At 52.9% G+C, this 21,211-nt stretch overlaps 1 protein-coding gene across 1 annotated transcript in view; it reads left to right on the top strand.

Moving 5' to 3' along the window:
• The first annotated feature begins 3,379 nt into the window (after positions 1–3,379).
• Positions 3,380–21,211, top strand: part of CHST13 (carbohydrate sulfotransferase 13) — a 33,737-nt gene continuing 15,905 nt past the window's right edge. Inside the window, exon 1 of the mRNA XM_072875846.1 lies at positions 3,380–3,524. Coding sequence (XP_072731947.1) covers positions 3,431–3,524 — 94 coding nt within the window. The 5' untranslated portion in view covers positions 3,380–3,430. The remainder of the gene's footprint in view (positions 3,525–21,211) is intronic.

The raw sequence follows: 21,211 nt of genomic DNA, 5'->3' as shown, positions 1-21,211 counted from the left end.
CCAGAATTAAAGAACTGGGTGCAAAAGCAAAATATCCCGTAGAAAGGCTCCTTTTCACAGTAGCTGGAAAACCAGGATTTGGGAGGAGTTCAACAGATTCCTCAGTTGCCAGCTGAAACTAGCTGATGTTTAATTTCCATTCAACATGGTCATCAGACCAAAGCCTGGGGTTAATCTCACTCAGCGGCACCAAGGTCCTGGGAAACAGCAGGGCATTTGTGAGAAACCTGCTGAGAAGACAGTAACGAGCACTGCTAATGAGCAGGGAGGGAATCAAGCATGCACTGCACCAAAGGCACAGCATCCTTCTGCACGCAAAAAGCACTCCCTCTTCACCTACAAGTCAGATGCAGTTCCAGGCCTCGGCAGTAACAAGTGATTTTACTCCACGCCGTGTTATTTGGTTTTATTTGACCCTTATTCTTGGTTATCAATATTGCCTTTACAGTCATAAATAGCTCCAGCCATGGTCTGAACCCCACGGTGCGAGGCACTGTGCAGACAGGGAGCAGGGTGGCCTTTCCACGGGGAGTTCACAGCCTGGCAGGGAAGGAGCCACTGCCAGTCTCTAGCAAATACTCATTTCTGAATTCTTCCAATTAACCTGGCAAAGCGGCAGATTAAGAGAGCCAGGCTCAGTGCTCGCCCACGGAAAACTGCCACGCTCATTTCATATGTGCTGCTGAGTAGTTGTGTTTTCATGTGTGCTTCATTGCCTCAGTTATTCTCCAGTCACCAGTGGGGCTTGGGGAGGGAGAGAGGAGGCTTCTCCAATGCGGACTGAATCTGATGATTCCCTTAGAAATAGGCTTGGGATAATAATTTGGGAGTCTGAGAGCTTGAGCTTAATCCTCTGCCCTTCTACGCTTCTGGGGTGACCTCTCTTCCCAGGTTAAGCACCAGCCGCCTTTGTCTGCCTTACAGGCTGGGGTTGCTCTTTCTTTTCTGTATGGTGGGGCTGCAGGGGAAGGGGGATGGCACGAGACATCAGCATGTGGGACCAGGGAGGTTTCTCAGGCACACAGAAACAGGCAACAGCAAAGCTGGTGTCATTGCCACCCAACAGCTCTTGCTATAATGTACCTCTTCCCCCTCGAAAATGTGTTTGTCCTTCTAAAAAGGGTGTTTTAGCATTGGAGCCGATCGTATTTGCAGCTGAGTCCAAGTAGGATTCCTATAAAATCTTCATGGCATGCTTCCCCTGATCTCATCTAGCCCTGCAGATCTGAACAGCACATTCACCTCGGACTGTAGGAAGACCAGCCTTACATTTCTGATGTGATCACAGATGGCCCTGGCCCTGCCCTCCGGGTATGAAATACAGACAGCAGTCAGCAGGACTCAACAGGTCAGTGTCTGAGTTTCAACTGAGATGTTTTATTGTATTTTCTTTTAAAGGAATGCCCAACTATGGGTGAAGTTTGGTCACTTGGCCCTGTTGTTATTTCTTCTGCTGAATCCAGGGAAGCTGGGCTAAAGGGATGATTATTTTCCTTAGCTCCTCTGAGAGCCTTGGTCCAGATTTTCCGGTGTTTCAGTACTGGGAGATGCAAATAGTGAAAAACTCACCGACTGTCTGAGTGTACCTTCCAGCTCCTGAAAAGCTCCTGGAAGGGGGCTCCCACTGCACAGGCTGGATACGCCTTCAGTCTCTGAACCTCTCTCTGTTCCCTTGAGAGGTTCAAGGACAGCAGCACCAGACGTTCCTTTTGCTGTAGCAGACACCCAGAGAACCGCTCTGGTCTCCTCTAATGCTGACAAAACCCCTCTGTCTTTATTCCCCTCTGAGGTTGTTGGAAGCCTCTTCAGAACCAAAAATAAAGGGAGGTCTCACTTTGTAGTGCATCCCCATTTCAAGGGTAATGCTTGTAAGCAGACACCAAAATGTATTCACACTCACCAGTCCCTCCTCCCCACCTGGACTCAGCCGGTCCCTTTGTCCCTGGGGTCTCTCAGCCCATCTTCGCATGTAAGGCAGATCCCGGCTCTTTGAGCGCTCGCCAAGGGGGCCCAAATTGCCGCACCACTTGCAACGAAGCGCAACCTGCATCTGCAGAGCCGTTCCCAGCCAGCAGCCATCAACTCTCCCCGCGCACTGGCTGTCTCACTCCCCGGTGGCAGGGGTTACAGTCCCTGCCTGCGCACATCTGACAGGCACAGGGCTCAGGAGCTGGGCTTATCTTTCCAACTGTTACTGCAGACACGGGTGTGCCCTTGCAAGGAGGTGTAAGTATATTAGGGTCTCGGCTGTGGTCTCATTTCTATTGCCCCTCTCTAGACCATCCAACAGGGACTTTAAAGAGCTGTGTAATTCCATGGTGATAGCTCAGCTTGGCCTGCAAGGCACTGCTCGGGTTCTTATTTCATTCCAGCTTCCTTCACTGCAATTAATTCCTTCTCCTGGTTTACTGTCCCCTAAAAGAGGGCAGAATGAAGCCGGCATGTGCACACACCTAGGCTTTCTTTGTCATTCGCAGTGGCTCCTCCTTGAGCTGTCCTGTTTTTCTTAAAGCTAAGTGTTTGGGGGACGAAGAGGGAAGCAGTGATTGCCTGTTGTCAGTGGGAATCCAGTTCTCAGCCCGAGTTTCTAATTTGTCAGGTGGCCTTTGAGTAGATCTTGAGTGTTTTACAGAGGTGGGTCAACAGCATTACTGCTATTTCAAAACTGGGGCAACCGAAGCTCAGAGCTTGTTTTGCCTGCAATTACAGAGCCCGGAGGTGAGAGGACGTGGTAAGAGAGCTTTGCATTCTCGCTTCCCAAAAACATGCGGAGATCAGTAGAAAATTATGTCCTCCTTCCATATAACTTCATTGCTTGAGTTAAAATTAGTCAGAAGCATTACCGCTTTCAGTTTAAGTCTGCAGGGCCAGGGGGTGAGCAAAAAAAAAAAAAAAAAGCCACGAAACTTCGTGATGCTTACGGAGTGCCGACCGTGCCGAGAAAAGCCGTCAGGGAACTCCGAGCCCTGCCAGCACATCAGTAACTTTCTCTGCCCCTGCGAGGAGTTTTAGGGCCATCACGGGAGCAGGGGGGGGCGCGCCTACTCCCGAGCGCCGGCAGGGAGCGGAGGCAGCACCGGGCGAGGAAACCCCCCCGGCCCCGCCGCCGCTCCCCCTCCGCTGCCGCCGCCGCTCGGCGGGGCTGGATGGGGCGAGCCGCGCCGCGGCCGCCGGCCGCCGAGCGCCAGCCCCGGCGCTGCGGGGCACCCGGGGGGCCCAGTTCCCCTTCCCGCGGCTGAGCCGCTCCGCTGTCACTTCCTGCCGGCGGCGGGGCGAGGCGAGGCGGCCCCGGCCGCGGCCGCGGAGCGGGGCGGGGCGCGGCGCGGAGTGGAGCGGCGCGGAGCGGAGCGGCGCCCGGGGCGGCGCGGGGCCGGCGGGCGCTCGGCGGGCCCTGGCCGCGGGGCGCGGCGCCGCCGAGCCGCGGCGGAGGATGCGGCGGAGCCGGGCGCCGCGGCTGGCGCTGGCCGCCGGCCTCGGCTCGTTCCTGCTGGTGGTCTTCTACTTCCAGAGCAGCCTCAGCCCAGGTGGGTCCCCCGGCCCCGCGCCTGGGCGGCGGGCTGCCTGCGGGCTCGGCGGGACCCCGGCGGGACCCCGGCGGGACCCCGGCGGGCCCGGCCGGCCCGTGGGACGGTGGCAGGGGCGGGGAGCGGGTCGGGGCGCCGGGCGCGGCCGTCAGCCCCTTGCCGGCACCCGAAATCGCGCCGGTGTCTGGTCCAGAGGGGCCGATCCGCGGGGGAGTGTAGGTTCGGGTCAGGCGGTGAACTCGCCCGGAGGTTGCACGTTGCTCGGCTGGAAGCACTGAACTTCGCTGTCGTGTTTGCTTGCAGCGTGTGACCGGCTTAACGTCGCAGCGCTGCTGTTTTGCAATGAAATTCATGTTTCATTTTTAAAGCAAGTTTCTTTTGGGTGACCGGCCCTGCGCTCAGTGAAAGCAGGGCATGAAATAATTGTGCACAGCTTCGTGCAGTCCCGCCGGGGCTGTGCTGGGGTTCGGGCAGGTAGAGGAGCTGCTCTGTTCCACAAGTGCCTGTTTCACACCCACGGTCGCTAAGGGTCCTGGAGAATCTGGTTGAATTGCTCAAGGGACTTCTTTAGTGTGTGCTCTTAGAAATATCTTCTACATTGGGAAACAATTCAGTAATAACAGAACTAAAATATAAACAGTTTTGTACTGGAGGGGTTATTTATTTCCCTGCCTGCTTGCTGCTCTTCTGGGGAAATTAGCTCCTCTTCCCTAAGAGAGGTTATTGGGTAATTCCTGTAGTTTTAACAATGTACTAATGTTTTCTGATTACAGCAGCAATCAATCAATGGGGCCTTTAAAGTTACATCTTAAAATTCAGAAGACTGGTTTGCCTGAAACGTTAGTGGAATTTTATCAGTGTGGACTAAATGAAATGTGATTTTCCTTTTATAGGGGCTGCTCCATCACTTTAATGTGTTTTTTCCTAAAAATAAAAAAAAGGCTTAACTTGTTGGCTGAATAAGATTGAAGAGGAGTTAGGTTTCGGCAAGCATTTGTTATTTCTAGAAGAGCATGTGAAGTTTATCAGATGAATGCAGTAATCCCAGAAGACCGCAATCAGTATTTATTGCTTAGTAACTTTTTTTTTAAAGAAACGATATATGCATCTTATTTTAGTATTGGGACTGTTCAGTAAAAAGTCCAATACTGAATCGGCTCTAATCTCCAGGGCTCCTAACAGAGAGACGATTGCATTTTATATTGGATTCGCTTTCTAGCATTTGACTGGAAAATGTGGCTCTTTTCAGGACTCTGGTTTTCAGAAGGAGACTTCTGCATGTCCGAATCAGCAGAACTTTCTGTGCTCACTTGACTTTAATCCCTTGCATGATCTCAGCACAGTTTCACGCAGAGTTCCCATCAGGTCAGAGCGAACAAGGTGACAGTAATGGTGATGGCATCTCGTGAAGGGTTTGGGGGATTTCAGAATCTGGAACGCTCCCTTGAGAGGCACTGGCTACCTGAGGCTTTGGGAAATGCAACACCCTTAATAGGCTGCAGACCTGTTGCCTTGGTATGGGGCAAGTATGGTTTTTGAAAGGTGCTGTAGATGGTGATAGGTCTGGGGTCGGGATCCTGACCTGGAGGAAACCAGTGGTGTTCGTCACTCAGCGGAAGCCCGTTTGGGAGGGTGGGGAACACCCTCTGCAGATTTGCCCCTTAAGGTTCACAAAAGAGGCAAATTAAAGTGATATTCATGTTCTCTAAAATCTGGTTGCTTTCTAGCCACAAAGTTGTCTCCCTGGGTCCAGCCTTCATTTTTGTACCATTTCTTTCCCTTATTATTTTTCAGTTTACAGTTTTTCCTTTCCTCTTTAGTTCAGTGAAAAACTCACACTAGCAGGGGAAAGTTCATTACCATATACAGAAAAGAAGCAAGCTAAAAATTGCTTCTTCTTGGTTTTTATCCCAAAGGAAAGCAAAGAGAGGCCAATTACTTGAATTTTTGAAGTTACGAGTTACAATAATAGATAAACAATTTGCAGACAAAAATGTCATATTTAAAGTGATGGTTGCCTTGAGGTTATTTGGAGTTCTAGTTGTCTGGTGTCACTTGGTTTCTATATAATAATGAAGAAAAATGCTAGAAAAAGCAGCGGTGCTATGAGTTTCCCCTGGGAGCAGTCAGATCCTTTTCTCCGTCTTTAGCAGGATTCAGCAGGTCGCCTTTCCTGGGCCACCCACAGTCCTTTACGTGCAACGTGCTGAATTAATCCTTGCTAACAGCACATAGAGATCGAACCATCCTGTGACCAGGACAAGGAATACAACATGGGAAGAAAGATGATATAACCAGAAACCTTTAAGTTTGAGAGTGCTAAGGGCTCGGGGAGCAGGAGTTAACGCCTCCGTTCGCATTTCCCACTTTTAACTCCATCCGGGCAGTTGTGCGCTGGAGCGCTTTGCACTGAACTCCATGGCTGTGCTGAAATAAGGCTTTCTTGTTCTGCCCTAGGAACACCCACACACCAGCGTGTGCTGAAATAACTCTGCTCCTAAATGCCGCTGAGTTGGTTATTTTGGTGCTGGGCTGAATTTGTTTGCGCAGAAGTCAGGGGCAGAATCCCCCGTTGTACCTCCTGGAGGCAGAAACGGGCTCGGGTGTGTTTGCCAACCTCACTGGCGCTCAGGAGAGGTGAGACAAGTCTCGGTGCTCCCCGGGAAGAGCATCCACATGTGGGTTTGTGTGCTTGAGCATGCGCTGACTTCATATCCCCGGTTGTTTTACCTTGGCTTTCCTTGCCCCTGGCTGTACCGGTGAGCGGTCATGGGGGGCTGTAGTCCTTGTTCTCCCCGGGCCGTGGGGTGCAGCGGCACCCACAGACTGTCCCCTGCTCACTTCCGAGTCAGCGATGACCTGTCTGTCCTGGTGGCCTTCAGCTATCTCACTCCAGGCTCACAGACACGTGGCCAGGGCCAGCATATCTGCATCGCAGGAAGGTAAAAGTGGTGCCGAGCACACTCTCAGGTGGAGTTTACAAAGACTGCCATAGTGGGTAGTTACGGGGTTTGGCTGGAGCACTCGTCTTTCAGCATCTCCAGGTCCTCCTGCATCTGGACTGGTGATGTGGGTAGGTATGCTCAGCTCCTGGGCAAACCTCACGTGATCTCAGCTTGGTGCCGGGAGTGACGTGGTCCATCAGGGGGACTTGGTTGTACTGGTGTCAACCCACAGCCATCCAGGAGATCCCGCCTGGCGTGATTGTCATCCATCTTCTGAGTTGATCTTCCTCTGCTGTCTCCTCCAGGGATGGCACATCGTTAGCGGTGGCTATGCTGACTTCTGCACACCGTACATTTTCTGCATAGAGAAGGTGGGAATAAGCAGCGAGGCTCTCAGACCGTTGTTTCATCTAACTCTGGTCGTAGCGTGTCTAGACTGGCACAGCGGTAAATGCTAGGGGCTGCTGATCCTTGTCTACATCAAAGCTTCGGTCACTGCCCTTCTCAGGGGAGCCACTCTGATTTTAGCAACAGTGGGGAGCTGGGGATGACTATGCTAGTACAGATGTGGGGCAGAGAGAAGGGAGAACATCTGAAGGAGGCAGAGGGAGGCGAGTGGCAGGTGGTCAAGCCCTGCGTGCATCTGCGCCTGTGGTTTCTGCAGACCTTAATTAAAAGTGCTGTGGGGCCACCCCAATGGTAGGTCTTCGGGGGAAACCATGAGTAGGCAAAATGTACTGACATCCAGAGAGCAGTTTTCAGGCTGCTCGTGAGGGGCCAGAGGGTTGTGTGCATGAACTTGCAGTCTCCTAAGCAGTTAATAAGCAGCTCCTCCATCCCAAAAGAACATATTTCCTAATGAGAGGCGATTGGGTGCGATATGAAGCGTTTTACATAACCTTCTTCCTCTCGAGGCTTCTATCTCTGACCAGCGTTATTTGAGAAAAAATCCCCTTGCAATCTCGGAAGTGTTTGGAGGAAGAGGCACCTTTGGGAGCCTGAGGCAAGGAGGGAGGGTGAGACCATTTAGTCTGATCCCAAGAGACCCTTGCGTAAGAGCTGGGCTATTCTGTTCTTGCCCCATCCTTCCTGTGCCCAGTCCAGGGACTTGTGCATGCTGGAGGTGACTGGGGGGGACAAAGGCAGACCTTGCACAGAGGCAGCCAGCGGGACGGGGAGAGCTCCGCTTGCTGTTGTTTCCAGTTAGTTACAGCACTGAATCACCTTCTCCAATAATAAAGAAGGAAAAAGCCTTGATCTCAAAATGCTGCTTTATTTCTGCTGCGATTCTGTCCGACTGCAGCATCCAGCTGTTACTTCTTACGTCTTTTTAGCAGCACTGGCTTCTGCCCTCCCCATGTTCTTTCACAACCTGCTAGCAGCATGAGTTGTTGGATTTCCTTCCCCATGTTCTTTCACAACCTGCTATCAGCATGAGTTGTTGGATTTCCATGGGGATTTACGGGTTAGACGTACTCAGCCTTTGATCTGACTCTGTCACAACGAGAGAGAGCAGAACCAGGATCATAGTAGCGCCAAGGTTGTGATACCGCTCCAGAAAGGTTTGCGAGCAGGGAAGCAGCAAGGTCCCTCTCTCCATCCTTATCTGCTCCTGCATCAACCAGTTGGATCTCCTCTGGGCACTGGTAGAGCAAAGCCTCCTCCAGCTCCTCCCAGAGTGGAGGTACCACTTCACCAGCCCGAGAGAGGAGGACTGGGCTGTTACAGGAGGATGAACAGCAATGCCAGAAGCCACACCACTGGCGTGTAGCACATATCACAGGCAGGAAACGGTGCCTCATCATTCTGGTGTGGTTAGCAGCCCGCTGATGTGCCAAGGTGCGTACGGAAGATACCCATTGCCACCACTCTCTGCCAGCTTTGGGATGGTTTCTGTTGCCCAGCCCAGCATCTCTCAGCACCAGCAGGTCCTGGAGAAGCTCTTGCTACTGATCTTTGCAAATCTGGCCTTTCAAGTTTTCTGAGCTATGCATCCGAAGTCAGTGGTTGCTCTCGCAAACTGTCAGTCAGCTCCAACTTTGTACCTAAAGATTTGTCCCTTCAGGGGAGGACAAATTATTAGAGAAATTATAGAGTTATAGAGATTATAGAGGTTATAAGTGATTTGACTGAGGTCCCACAGAGCACTAGTCCCTGAACTTACAAATGCACCTAGACCTCGCCTGAATGGAGCGACTTACACATTTGGATATTATCAAATCTTTACAAACCAGGGATTTTTTTTTTCAGAACAGGAAAGAGCCTATTTTAGACCTCAGTTCCTCCCCATTGTTTAAAGGTATTTTCAGGCTGAAATTCAGACACTGCCTTGGGACGTGAGCGCGGTTCGGCCAGCGAAGGCTTTCGGAGACTGGGTCATGTTTGCAGCTGGCTGACACATGTCCTCAGCCTTCCAGATCGTGAGGGCTACGCTGCCTTTGCCCTGGCTAACACTGCAGGCGCGGGCAGGCATGTGAAATCTAAGACGCCCTCTGAGATGGTGTTGGTTTTTCTGTTTTGTTTTGTTTGTTTGCTTTTGTCGTGGGGCAGTTTGTCTGCCTCAGATTCCCGGTCACGGTGCTGTGACGCCCAGGATGCAGCCACTGCCCTTCGGGGAGCCGGTGCTCAAAGTACAATGATGTTTGTCAGCCGAGGCATTGGGCAACACGGGCTGGAAAGCCCTCAGATCTGCCATGTTTGAAGAAGACATGAAATGCTGTAGCCGTGACCTGTCGTGGTAGAAAAATCTGCCCGGTCCAATGCTGAGAGCAGGGGAGTAATGAAGCCCATCTGCTCCCGAGGGCCAGGCTTTTCATGAGGAATGCTTTCTCTAGTCCTTCTTGGCTTCTACGGTTTCCTGAGAGTCTCTGATACTTGCAAGAGGTTTGGGAGGGGGAAGGAAGGGGCTTAGCACACCGGGAGTTAACTGTGCCTGCAGGAGATATGTGTCTCGGCTGCAGGAGATATGCGTCTCGGTGGCTCTGCCAGGTGGATCCAGCCTTTGCTGGCCCTGCATCCCTCTGGCATCCCAGCCCCGCTGTTTCTCTCTGGCAGAATGTTGCACCTGGGCTTTCTGCTTTGTCCCCACTCCCAAAACCCCAACACTCCTATTTATCCTGCAAAAAAGACTCCACAGAAACATCTTGGGGGAGCAGTAGGACCTTTGCTTGTGCTGGTGCAGGAAGGACTTTCTGGCGGTCATCAGTCAGGTCTGAGGCTGGGAGACGAGCGCTCATGCAGTGGCCAAGGCACTCCTGGGGGTGCTGGGATTTATTACGTGCTAGATTTTCTTTCTTGGTCCTTGCTTCCTGCAAGCATCTGACTGGAGTGCATGACAATCCCTCCATCTTAATCCCAGTGCAAACACAGCTGTCTTTCCCAGGACTTGCTATCAGAAGCCAAGAAACTACAAAGGCATTAGGTGCTTAACTCCCATTACTCCCCCCCAGAGCTGAGTACCCAAAGAAGAGCTTAACTCCCCAAATACCTCTGTGGGGCCAAGGGGGGGATGTTTCACATTGAGGCTTTGAGACACAGCTGGGCAAATGCCCAAAACTTTCCTTGTTAAAAGGCAGTTGAAGACTATTAGTGGTCTGAGGGGGAGGGAACATCCACCAAGTAGCTCCGATGGCCTGGAAAGCCTGGGGTGAACATCGCCATGCCTAGGTCCTGCCTTCGCTGCATGGCTTGCACTGATGCTGAGAACAGAGACAAATGGAGCTACCCTAAGAGCTGGGGGTATTTTTTCTCCCCCAGTAAAATCATTCATGAGTGAAGGGAAGGCCTGGTGTCAGTGGAGAGTTGAACCCTGTATTCCCAGCCCCTGCTGTCCAGTTCGGACCAGTCAGCTCTCTTCCATACATGTACCTGCATCTGCAGAGCTTGCACTGCTGTAAACCAGGACACCCTGTCTCTGTCTCCTGTCTGGATCTGCAGCTTTGGGACAGGCCTATATTCAACTGCAAGCCCTCTGTGATTTCTCCACTGTTTCACATGAATCTTTTAATTTTTCCCTTCTTCAAACTCAATTGCCTCCTTGGCAGTACAACCCTTCCAGCAGGATCGTGGGAGGTATTGCTAAATGCACCCTGTGCATACTGCTGCCCTGTGCAGATGTCCCCCTTCCCTGATGCTCATCTCCAGGTGCCGGGATCCTTGCTTCATTGCTGGCTGTCGAGGTTTATTCTGACCAGCCCAGTTTTTGCTCTGCTGGTTTGCACCCCATGTAATTCCAGTAAATTATCCAGTAAAATCAGTTGTAGAGCTCTGATAAATAGGGTTGAACCCCCAAATGTCTCCTCTGCCGCCTGGACTCGCTCAGTTCTCCATTTCCCAATTGCCTCTGTCTTCCATTGGGAAGCTAAAATCTCAGTCCAAGTCAAAGTCCTACATGGGCAAAGGTGGGAAGAAAGAGTTGCTCTGTGTCCCCAGGAGCTGGCTGGCCACTGCTCAGCTGAACTCCTCTTTCTGCATGTCCTTCACAGGAGATCACACAGTATAGGAGGTAGCACCAGGATGTGTGGTTTGATTTGTTTCTCTTATAAGTTTTAACGAGCCAGGGAGCAAAGCCAATGCTTCGTTTATTGTGTTGGAAGGAGAGCGTGATGCTCCGAGGGAGCGCGCAGCGTGCATGAGAACAGGGAAGGGGAGGGGAGCCAAAGGACACGGTGTGAGAAGTGGCCCTGTGCGACTCGGGTCCTGTGCAGAAGCGATGCCCAAAATTCCCCAGTGCCAACCGCACCGCAAGCCTCGTGCTGTCAGGAGATGCGGTGTGCTGGCTGGTCAGCAAATGGGGCTGCAGCGGCACCAGCCAGGCACTGGGACATCTACAGACTTTGCAGGAGGCAGCACGGTTGGTTTCAGCAGCCACCCGTGCCTGCTTCCCTCTGCATGGGCCATGCAAGCCAAGGAGCCCTCGTAGCCAGATGAACCTGCAGCGGCTAATATCCTCGACTGCCACCCCACCGTTTAACAGCCCCCAGATTTCTGTTACCCCCTTGCTGCGCTGAATCTGACAGAGTACAGTATTGCCCCTGAAGTGTGCTTTCAAGGGATGTTGTTGGACCCACAGTCTGAGCCCCGCAGACAGGACAGCGATTGCAAAAAGCAAACACTCCACGCTGCCCTTTGCACGCACGCTCCCTTGCAGTTGGCCCATACATCTCGGCGTCAGCCCCAGGCATTGCTGTGGCTCACCCTGGGCAGCTGCCTAAAAAATGGCCTTTCGGTATGAAAAGTTTGTGAACGGTTGTGCAAGGGCACTGCGTGGGAGCTGGACCCCAGCCATGCCATCGGAGATCTGTCTTGAAGCTGGTGCTGTCCTGCTGACCCACCCAGCCTGGCAGGACCCGTGGATGTGGGGACATCTTTATGCTGGCTTGCTGGTGGGCAGGTTAGTGTGAGGGAAGCCAAGCTCTCCCCAACATTGCTTCTGAATGCTATTGAGCAGGTTTCATTTTTCCCAGGCCCTTTGCAGCAGCCCTTATTGGGGTGGCTGCGGTGAATATGCTTTCTGAAGATCCCTGCCTTGTAACCTGTTCCAGCTCCCACCTTTTGAAGGCTCAGAGGCAAAGATCTGCAGAAGCCTGAATTTTGTTTCTAGATAGACCAGATCTTCCTTGCCTTGGAGACGGAATTCAAAATCTGTTCAACTTGTGCAAATCCATTCCCTTTAGCTTGCTGGGATGGCACTGAGCAGGTTTAGCTTTAGGACACGGAGGTGTCCAGCCTTGAGCCAGCCAGTGGGGAATTCCTGCAGCCTGGCAGAGGAACAGGCTGGCTGGCTTGGCTGCTCCCGTTTTCCCCATAGTGCCCCTGAACTCTTAATATTTGGATGGGTTTTGATTAGATAAAACAGTTGTAAATTTATGGGCAGGCAGACTGATGGGAATTTGGCTGGGAAGAGCTGGGAGCTGGTCTTTCCTGGGAGAAGAAAGCAGTTTTTCTCCCTGCTGGTTAGTATGGCAGCCGCTCTGTCACCCTTGGGTTCGGCAGCTACATCTGCAGCCAAGGTGGCTCATCACCATCTACCCATGCAGGAAAGCCTGGCCGCATAACCCACATTCTTTGGCAGTTCTATGCTGAGAAGAAAATCACCGTTTGGTATTAAAAATGGTCAGGGACCTGGTTTTGAGGGTGCGAGTGCACGTGGATTCAGTGTCTGCCTACTTTTGCTGTCCCAGTTGCATACACCACCCTGTGCAGTCTCCGGTTCTTACCTGCGCAGCGGCAAGAGCTTCCTGCACCTACAGCTGGGCTCTCCGAGCACCAGCCGTTCCCAGCCCCGTGGACAGCCCAGCCCGGCTCCTTCAAGCCTGTTTACCTCCCTCTCTATTAGCACGTCCTGCTTTCCCTCCGCCTTACCAATGATCCTCCCTGATGCACTGGAGGGATGAAAGACAAATGCATTCAGTGTTCCCAGGGGTGCTGCTCTGCCTGATCGCCGTCACCGAACCCTCGTGGTGGTGTGTCACATTGTGAAGCTGTTTCCGCAGCTGGGAGATGCTGCAAACCACGCTGCCCCGGATCCGAGTCTGGTGTCATGCTGGGATGAGTCTGTTACGTGGCCACGTCAACAAACCGTGGCTGAGCACAGGTGCTGAGACCTGCTGTGCTGAAGAAGCACCCGATGCTGGTGAGACCCAGCTTTTTCATAATGGGACTTAATTTTCATAGACTTCCTCAGAGCATTATCTAGCTGGACTTGAAGCTGCTTTCTCCCCAGAAGGTCTCTTCTGAAGGTGGCACTGTCTCTGCAGCGGCTCAGGTGGCAGATCAGCAAGCCTCTAGCCTGGGCACAGCAGATGGGCAGGCAGGTGCTGGCAACCCTACCCACGGTACGTGTGCATGGAGATGTGCCATTGAATGTTTTGGACCTTCACGGCAGTGCAAAGGGCATGTCGTGGCCCGTGGGTCCTTTCCCGTCACCTTGTCACCTGTGGTATGGAGGGACACTGAGGCCACGAGTCCTGGCCTCTTGTCACGACAGTGCTCACAGCTTATTCTTCTCTTCTTAAATGCCACTTGTTTAATAGCCCTCCATCTCCTGGCTCCTCTCCCAGCCCTTCCGGGGAGGGAGCAGCGGCAGCGGGTTTGAGCCGACCCTCAGAATGGTGTCCCCAGGAACGCCGCTCTCCCTGTGGATTCGCAGCCTCACTGCTAACGTGAAACTTGATCCAAACCTGCTCTCTGGCCAGATGTTGCTTCACTGACCTTGCAGGAAGGTGGGTAATGTTGACACGAGGTTTAAAGGTGACGTTTGTTTGGAGTCGCCGGGCGTGGGTGTCTCTGGGGCTGGCTCCCCTGTTCCAGAGAGCTTTCTTCAAGGCAGGGACCTGGGAAATGAGCACAAACTAATTGGAGGTCAGAAGCTCCTCAGCAATTCCCCATCCCCGTTCTTATGTGATGCCCTGCAAGCGTGCGGCTGCCCCCCTCCCCTGGCTGCGGGGAGCGTCTCGGCACGGTCATGTTTCCCCATGGCACGGGAAGGCGGCGAGTTCAGTCCTGCACACATCTGCAGAGCCGGGCTGTTCCTTTTGGCAAGGGTGCAGGGGTAGCATATTCACAGCTGGGTCTTTTCCAAGTTTACTCCTGGCAGTATCGGAGAGATTGATTTCCCTTTAGCTTAATAGGATCAGCAGACACAGGCACTGTGAGACTGAAACAAGGCTGACTTGACGCTGGTGGAGTTTTGCTTCATTGCCCGGGAGTGGCCGCTGCTGGGTGGGTGTAGATGCAAGGCTCCCGGTTCCCTTCTTCCTGAGGCCTCCGTTAGATCTTGCTCATGCCCTGTAAAAAAGAAAGAGATGTCTTCAGAGGACCGGCTGCTAACAGCCATTCTCAGGGCTTGACCAGCAACAGGGAGATAAATCCAACAACCACTCAGACAAGTTGCTACCAGTGATGCTGGATCTGTTGCGTCTCAGTGCTGCAGTGACACTGGAGATGTTAAATATGCTGGCTGGGGAGACAGGGCTCTGTGGTGGCCTCAGGCAATGCCCACTACTAAATACAGCAGAAGTAGGCACAAGGAGCTATGCGATGAGAAGCTATGTGCTGGAGATGGTTCTCCCTAGTCTCCAGCAGGCTGTAATTAGCTCCTGTCCTCCTCTGCATCTCTTCAACGCATCGTAAAGCCTCTTGCTCTGTGTCTTGTGGCGGTGAGTCTCACAGGCTAACGACCTGCCGTCACGTAGAACGGCAGGACGCAGACCCTCAGCTGCCCCGCCGAGAGCAGAGGGGCAAGAGACGTGAAACGGAGCTGGGGAGGGAGTGGCTGTGTACAAGGTGGTGCATTGGGAAGGGTTTGCTGAGTGTGCATTTTTTCCAAAATCTGCTTGTTGGGGCTTTCATCAGTTCCAGATGCGTGGAGCTGACAAGCTGGCTTGAAATGTATTCAGCAAGCAAGTTGTTGAGCCATACGACATTAGAGAAACTTAATTTTTTTTCTTGTATGTGTGTAGGTAGCCTACACGCAGAGGGCACAAACGGTATCGGCCTGACTGCAGGCAGGTTTTGAGCAAGTCCAGCCTGATCCCCTGGCACCCTGGCTCGCCGTGGCCTCAGCAGCTGAGCAGAAGGCAGCAGGCTGGTGCAGATGGGCTCTTGGCTTGGTAGATCCATGCAGCTGTCTAAGCCCAAGAGCTTTCTGCAGCTGTGGCTTGCCTGAGCCTGCCCCGGCGATGGGAGCCTGCCGGGTACGGACGCCTCGGCAGTGTGCGGGCGTGCAGGGCAGAGGCGGGTCTCTGCTGCAGCCTTGCCAGTTGAAAATCAGCCCCTGTGCATCCCGGCAGGGATCTCTGCCTTGGCACTGCCAGCGCAAGCCCTTCTGCTGCAATTCCTGTCAAGCAGCAGACTGGAAAGGAGGAGTTTATTGACGAGGAATGGAAATGCTGGCAGTTCAGGCTTGCATTATATATGCAAGCAGCCAGCTGGGGCCAGGAGGGCGACAGGCATAATGGGGAAGAGAAATTGCTCTTGGAAAGCTTCTAGCTTGGTTTGTAGGAGGAGTTAACCATTTGAAAACAGAAGGTTGCGTGGTGCTCATGCACAGATATTTTATTTGCTCACAGAGGCCATATTCCTGCCGGATACTGTTAATTTTCTGTTTCCTATAAAGATCTCAACTGCATTCCTTGTGACAGCAGAGAGCTGAGCATGTCGCTCCACTGAAATACATCCCACCATCTCAAATGCCTGTGATCCTTCTATTAAACCTTCCTGACATCTGCCTCAGGCTGACACCAGGTGACCAGAGCCTCCGGCCACCGAGGGCACGTGTGGGTTTAGGAGGAACCACTGAACGGGACAGAGTGTCCAGACCAGCTGCCGTTGGCTCTGGTCCTGCTCTGATCCCCAGAGACGATGCTGTGGCATTTGGCAGGTTGCTTGAAGCAGCTGGATTCTTTCTTTCCCTCTCTGCATGATTTATTGTGAGCTAATCCTATAGCTGTCACCCTTTCCCATCACTTGATTAGAGTTTCCCTGGCTGATCCTTGACTCAAGTTGACTAAATTGGAATAACAAAGCCTTCCTTGAGAAACAGAGCCTGAGCAGACCCCATCTCTGGGGAGGAGGGAGCCAAACAGCCAAGGGCCAGCTGTGCCAGCCCCTGTGCCTGGGTATGGCTGGTGACACTGTGATGATCCCAGAGGTGCCATCATTGAAAAATGAAGAAAAACTACCTTCAGAAACATAAAGGCAAACTAAGCTGTGCGAGAAAGCACGAGTCAAGAGAGGAAAGAGCTTTCATGAGGCTTCATAGAAAACAAGGAACTTCTGTATGTAATTTTAATATCTTCTTCCTAATGGCAATGACAATAACTTCTTCCTAAGTAAACCTCCCAGGATCATGAGCATCAAGAGTAATGCTCAAGTGGTTTTAAAGCATGTCCAGCAGCCAGATCTCTGAATCACAGTTCTGGAGCCAGTGACTGCCGGTCCCTGCGCTGGCTTGGGTACGGCCAGCACTCCCAAAAAAGCAGTCATCTGGCTGAAGCCTGGACAGACCAGGGATTTCAGGTTTCAGGAGTCTCTTCCAGGCAGTTGTTAAAGGCTGAGCAGTCTCCTGTTAGGGGGGGTGGAAAAAAGGCAAAAAATAAAGTTAGAAAGATAATTATTTTCCTGCCCAGTGTGTGTGACATGCAGTAGAAATCTGCAGTAGTGCAGGATGTTCAGACCCAATCTCACGCCAGGAGTTTCGTGTTCTTTTTGTAGCAGCTTAAAAAAAATACATATGTCTGACGACACCCCCTCAAATCTCCTAGCCGCCTTTGTGGCTGCTGTCTGAGCAGTTGTGTACAGCATATGGAAGACGGAGTTGGCTGCAAATGCATTGATGCTAAGTCGTCTCTCAGCTTCCAGCGTTAACTGCAGAGTGCTGAGTTTGCACTGTAAATACGAAGCTCTGTGGGCTGGGTTTGTCGTCCAGGCACGAGAAGCAAAACGCACACACGAGTCCATTGTCTCTTTTGACACGCAAGTGCTCCAGCAGCCTGCTGGGAAGTGCCCCTCCGAAGGGCGCTGGTGGGGGGCTGCACGCGGGGCCACGCGAGCTTTGCAGCAGCCGGGAGCGCTTGCATGCCTCGGATGGTGAGAAGTCAGCACCGGTTCCCCTTAAATCTGTAAGAGTAAACCTCTTTGAGTTTTTTTTGGTCTTTTAAATCTGTAAGAGTAAACCATAGAAATGGACAGTGGAGATTACATTGTCAGCAGTGCTTGCCAGGTTTCTTGGGAGCGCTGTCAGCAGAGACCCCTCTTTTTTAGTGGCTTAGGGAAAAAAACAAATAGCTCTGAATATTGGACCGGTGCCCCCCTCCCATCCCACGCCCCATGTGGCGCTGAATGGGGCACGCAGACTGTGGTGCGGCAGTGGTTGATCTCGCCCAGCATCCTGTCTGCAGCCGTGGTCTGTGCCAAAGGGACAGCAGACCCTGAGGAGCAAGAATGAAGAAGCTGCCCGTTGGAGAGGTATTTTCTGGATCCTTTCAGTGGAGGAGGGGGTGGTGGTATGAAATAAGTCTTATTGTCACATTTCTGTGCTGGCCCTCTGTGTCACCTGTCAGAAAGCCCAGTTCAGGTATGATTCTTGGTCAGGATCTTGGTCGGGACATGTTTGAGCTAGAAGAGAAGATACTGAAAAGTTGGTGACAAGGGGGACAGTCAGCAGGAGACTGCGGTTGGGAAGGAGGTCAGGTCAGCTGCAAGGCGTCGTCTGCTGTTGTTCTTGGCACAGGGGCATTGCCTGCCCTACAAAGGTTGCCACAGCATTTGGGTGGCTGGGCTGAGGCATTTTCCTATGAAAGTCAATGTGTCTGTGTCGAGCTGGATCCAGATGGAGAAACCTGAAGTCTGGTGCCACTTTGCGCTGGAGGCCGAATGAATGCCCCGTATCTGCCGTCTGCGGTTTTATTGCATCCAGCATCAGTCATCAAGCATGGAAATGTTTATGGGTAGGTGACAGTCATGAACAAGGGGCGTAGCAACCCCGCACCGAGGAAGCAGGGAGCATCCGTCTGCCTTTTGCCAGCAGGCTGGAAACTGCGTGAGTGCCTTTAATACACTTAGGGCTCCTGGGCTGTCCTTATGCCTGTCTGCCCTCATATTTCTGCGCGTGAGGGCCCTGTGCTGGGAGCAATTTGTGCTTTGTGGATAGTGTAAGTGCCCCGATATCAGACAGACAGGTGATGCAGCTCTGCCGCCGCTCCGTCCCCCGATGCCCCATGCCAGAGGCACTCCCGTCCTGTGAGCCCCCGGCACAGGATCCCAGACAGCAGACGACTGCCTGCAGACAGCGGGGATCTCACGCACAGGTGGAGGCAGGTGTGCTTCGAGTTTTGGTCCCGCTTCAGTTCCCTGAGGCCGTGTGTTTCCACCCTCAGACGTTCACCACAACCGCTGCTGCTTCTGGCAGGCTCGTCCCATCCCTGTCTGGCTGGAACGAGAGCAGGACGTGTACTCGCCCCTCTGCGTGGCTCTTCTCATCCATCACTTTCTATGGAGAATAGCTTAGGACCTTCGTCCACACCCTGAACTAACATTTCCTGGAGGCATCACACCTCCTTGTCCCTCTCTTGCCCATGGACCGCTGCCTTCCAGCCAGCAGGGCACATCCCGAGAAGAGTGAACGATTTTTCCTGTTAAAGACGGTGCGGTCCGTCGAATTATCCCATGTAAAACAGTGACTCATTGTCCCCTCTTAGAGTGTGTTTCTTGGCTAGAGGGAGAGTGTCATTAGTGCCAGGGAGCCTGGCTGCCGTTACCATCCAGTTGTGCCACACAGCCCTGGGACTCTGGAGAAGCTGCAAGGTGGTGATTGCTGCAAACAAGGGTATTATTTTTAGGGGTTACACCTCCTTTCATCTCCTTCCCAGGCATGGGGGAGAGCCCATGCACACCTTGTAACAGTGCGGTCAGGGGATCCCCAATACCTTCAGATCTTGCTGTGTGTAGGAACTGGGTGGTTTGAGGCTGGAAACACTGCAGAAGGGTTTGTCTCAGGGGACAGTAGCTATGGAGCGTGTGCATTTGGTGGAAGGAGGCTGGAAAATGCTCATTGCCCTCTTGTCTAGGAGGTTTGTACAGCTGGGCGTCCTCAGAATGGGAAGTGTCACCTCAGAGGTCACTGCTTGTGGTACCTCTTCTGAGGAACGTGGCTGGGAAAGAGCCCCACACTGGGGCTGCCTCATCAGCAGAGGTGTGGGCTGAAAATGGGTGCTTGGGATGGGGTGCCCATCCCAAGCCCTTCAAGAGCCATCTGTGGCTGCTTGGAGTCGGCCTTAAGTAGCTTCCCAGAAAGCCAAAAGAGTCATCTGGGGAAAAGGGGGAGATTTCCAGGGGAGGAGAGTCTGTGTGATAGGGGCTGGCACGACCCCTCCATCGGCTCCATGGGGATGGGACGTGTTTTAGCCAGGTACTGGAGAAGAGGAAGAGGGTGGACCATTGTGCAGCCTTCATCCCTCCTCTGCACCCCTCCCTCGCCTTGCCCTGAAATGGTGCTTTGTCAATGCGGCTGTAACATCACTTCTAGGTGACCCTGGTGCCTGTGGTGCTGCAAAACCACCTTCTCCCATATGCAAATGTGTGCGGGTTCATCCGTCCGAGCCCATGGGAGAGGAGCTTTGTCTTTCACTGCTGCAGGCTGTGGTGCCTGTTTTACGTGGGCTGTTCTCTCTGTAAACCTCCTCATGTGCACGTCCTGTCTTGCCCTGCTCAGGTTTGCCTCTGAGCTGCTTTTATTTGTGGGTTTTTTTCCCTTAGCTTTGTGGGTAACCTCCTCGCAACGCATCTCTGTTTAGCCCTCTGCAGTTTCTAAGTGCTGGGAGGTGAGGGGAGCGGGGGGGGTTAATTATTTGGTTTGGCTGTTTCAAAAGGGCTAGGGGGGATGGTAGAAAATGTGTAGCGGTGGAAAAAAAGCCTGAGCTAAGCTTTCAAGAATCCCCGTGCTGTTGGGACTCGGTTCTGTCTCATCCAGCCAAGTTCAAGTCACTCGGTTGGTTTAATTTCTGCTGAATGAAACAGCTTGAAGTCAGGACTACAGGACTACAACTGGAGCATTCTCCCTTCCCATGGGGAGCAGTCCCGGCAGGCTGGGCTGCTGGTACCGGCGTGTCTCTGGGGCACGATCCTGTGCTTGGCTGATTCAGCAGGACCTCTAAACAAGGCTGTGTTGCACCACCTGAGCCAAAACTTCCAATGATCTGTTGCTCAGCCCCAGAGGGAGCAGGTACGTGTTTTCCAGCCCACCATGTCATGTGGGTGCTGTTGAGCCTTATACAAACTCATAGCAGCAGTCTTGTAACGGTAGGAGAAATTAAATACCCTTCATTAAGCCCTCTGATGGACAAGCAGATGAGCTTCAGACTCATGTGTATGTTTTACTCCCCATCCCTGTGAGAACAGACATATTTTGGTTGCCCGTGCTCCTGGCGGGGTGCGACACCAGTGACAGCTGCCAAGCTGCTGCGATGCTCCTTGGGAGGGATGGCACCTGGCTGGAGATGGGGCCTTGCCGGGGGGGATAACCGGCCTGACAACATCCAGGTGGTGGCTGTGCTTGGAAATAGAGTGGTATGGCCCAAAACCAAGCTACCTGGAGGCAGTTTCTGAGCCTGAGAGTTAGGATGCAGTGCTGGTGAGAGAAGACACTTACCCAGGGGTTTCAGAGGGACAGTTGAGCTTCCAGGTCCCATGCCAATGCCTGGGGGCTGTGGCTCAGCTAGTGACACGGAAGGATGTCGTTAAACCACATGGTGGTTTTGCAGGGGACAGGGATGTACCTGCCTGCTGACCTGCTCAAGGAAGTGGGATCGTCAACAGTGACGCTAATCCTGCTCTTCTGATATGCTACATTAGCCTGGCTGGGTTATCTCGGAAGGACTTGCTGCAGGACTCTTGCAGGGATACAACCAGCTACAGACCTTGGGCTCCCCTTGGAGGTCCTGTTCCTAATGCTCCCATTGCCCGTCCCTCCAGGGAGAGGTGTACGGCATCGGGGCATTAGCTGGGTCCTGCTGCAGACACGTGGGCACCCTGTGCAGTTCTTTCAGCCATCCCTAGCTAGTCAGCTCAGTGGTATCCTGCCCCTGGGCTCTGCTCTAATGTCTGAAAGTGCTCTGGAGCAAGCGAGGGGAAGGTCCCGCTGCTCCCCAGGACGCTCCGGGTTGTCGCTCTGCTGCAGGCAATGGGAGAGGAGCTGGCAGGGGCAGGTCTGATGGAGAACGGAGGATTATTCCCTTTCCCTAA

Source organism: Ciconia boyciana, chromosome 11, assembly GCF_034638445.1.
Source record: "Ciconia boyciana chromosome 11, ASM3463844v1, whole genome shotgun sequence".
NCBI lineage: Eukaryota > Metazoa > Chordata > Aves > Ciconiiformes > Ciconiidae > Ciconia > Ciconia boyciana.
The sequence above is the reverse complement of the archived record's forward strand: the minus strand, read 5'-3'. Positions and strand labels throughout refer to the sequence as shown.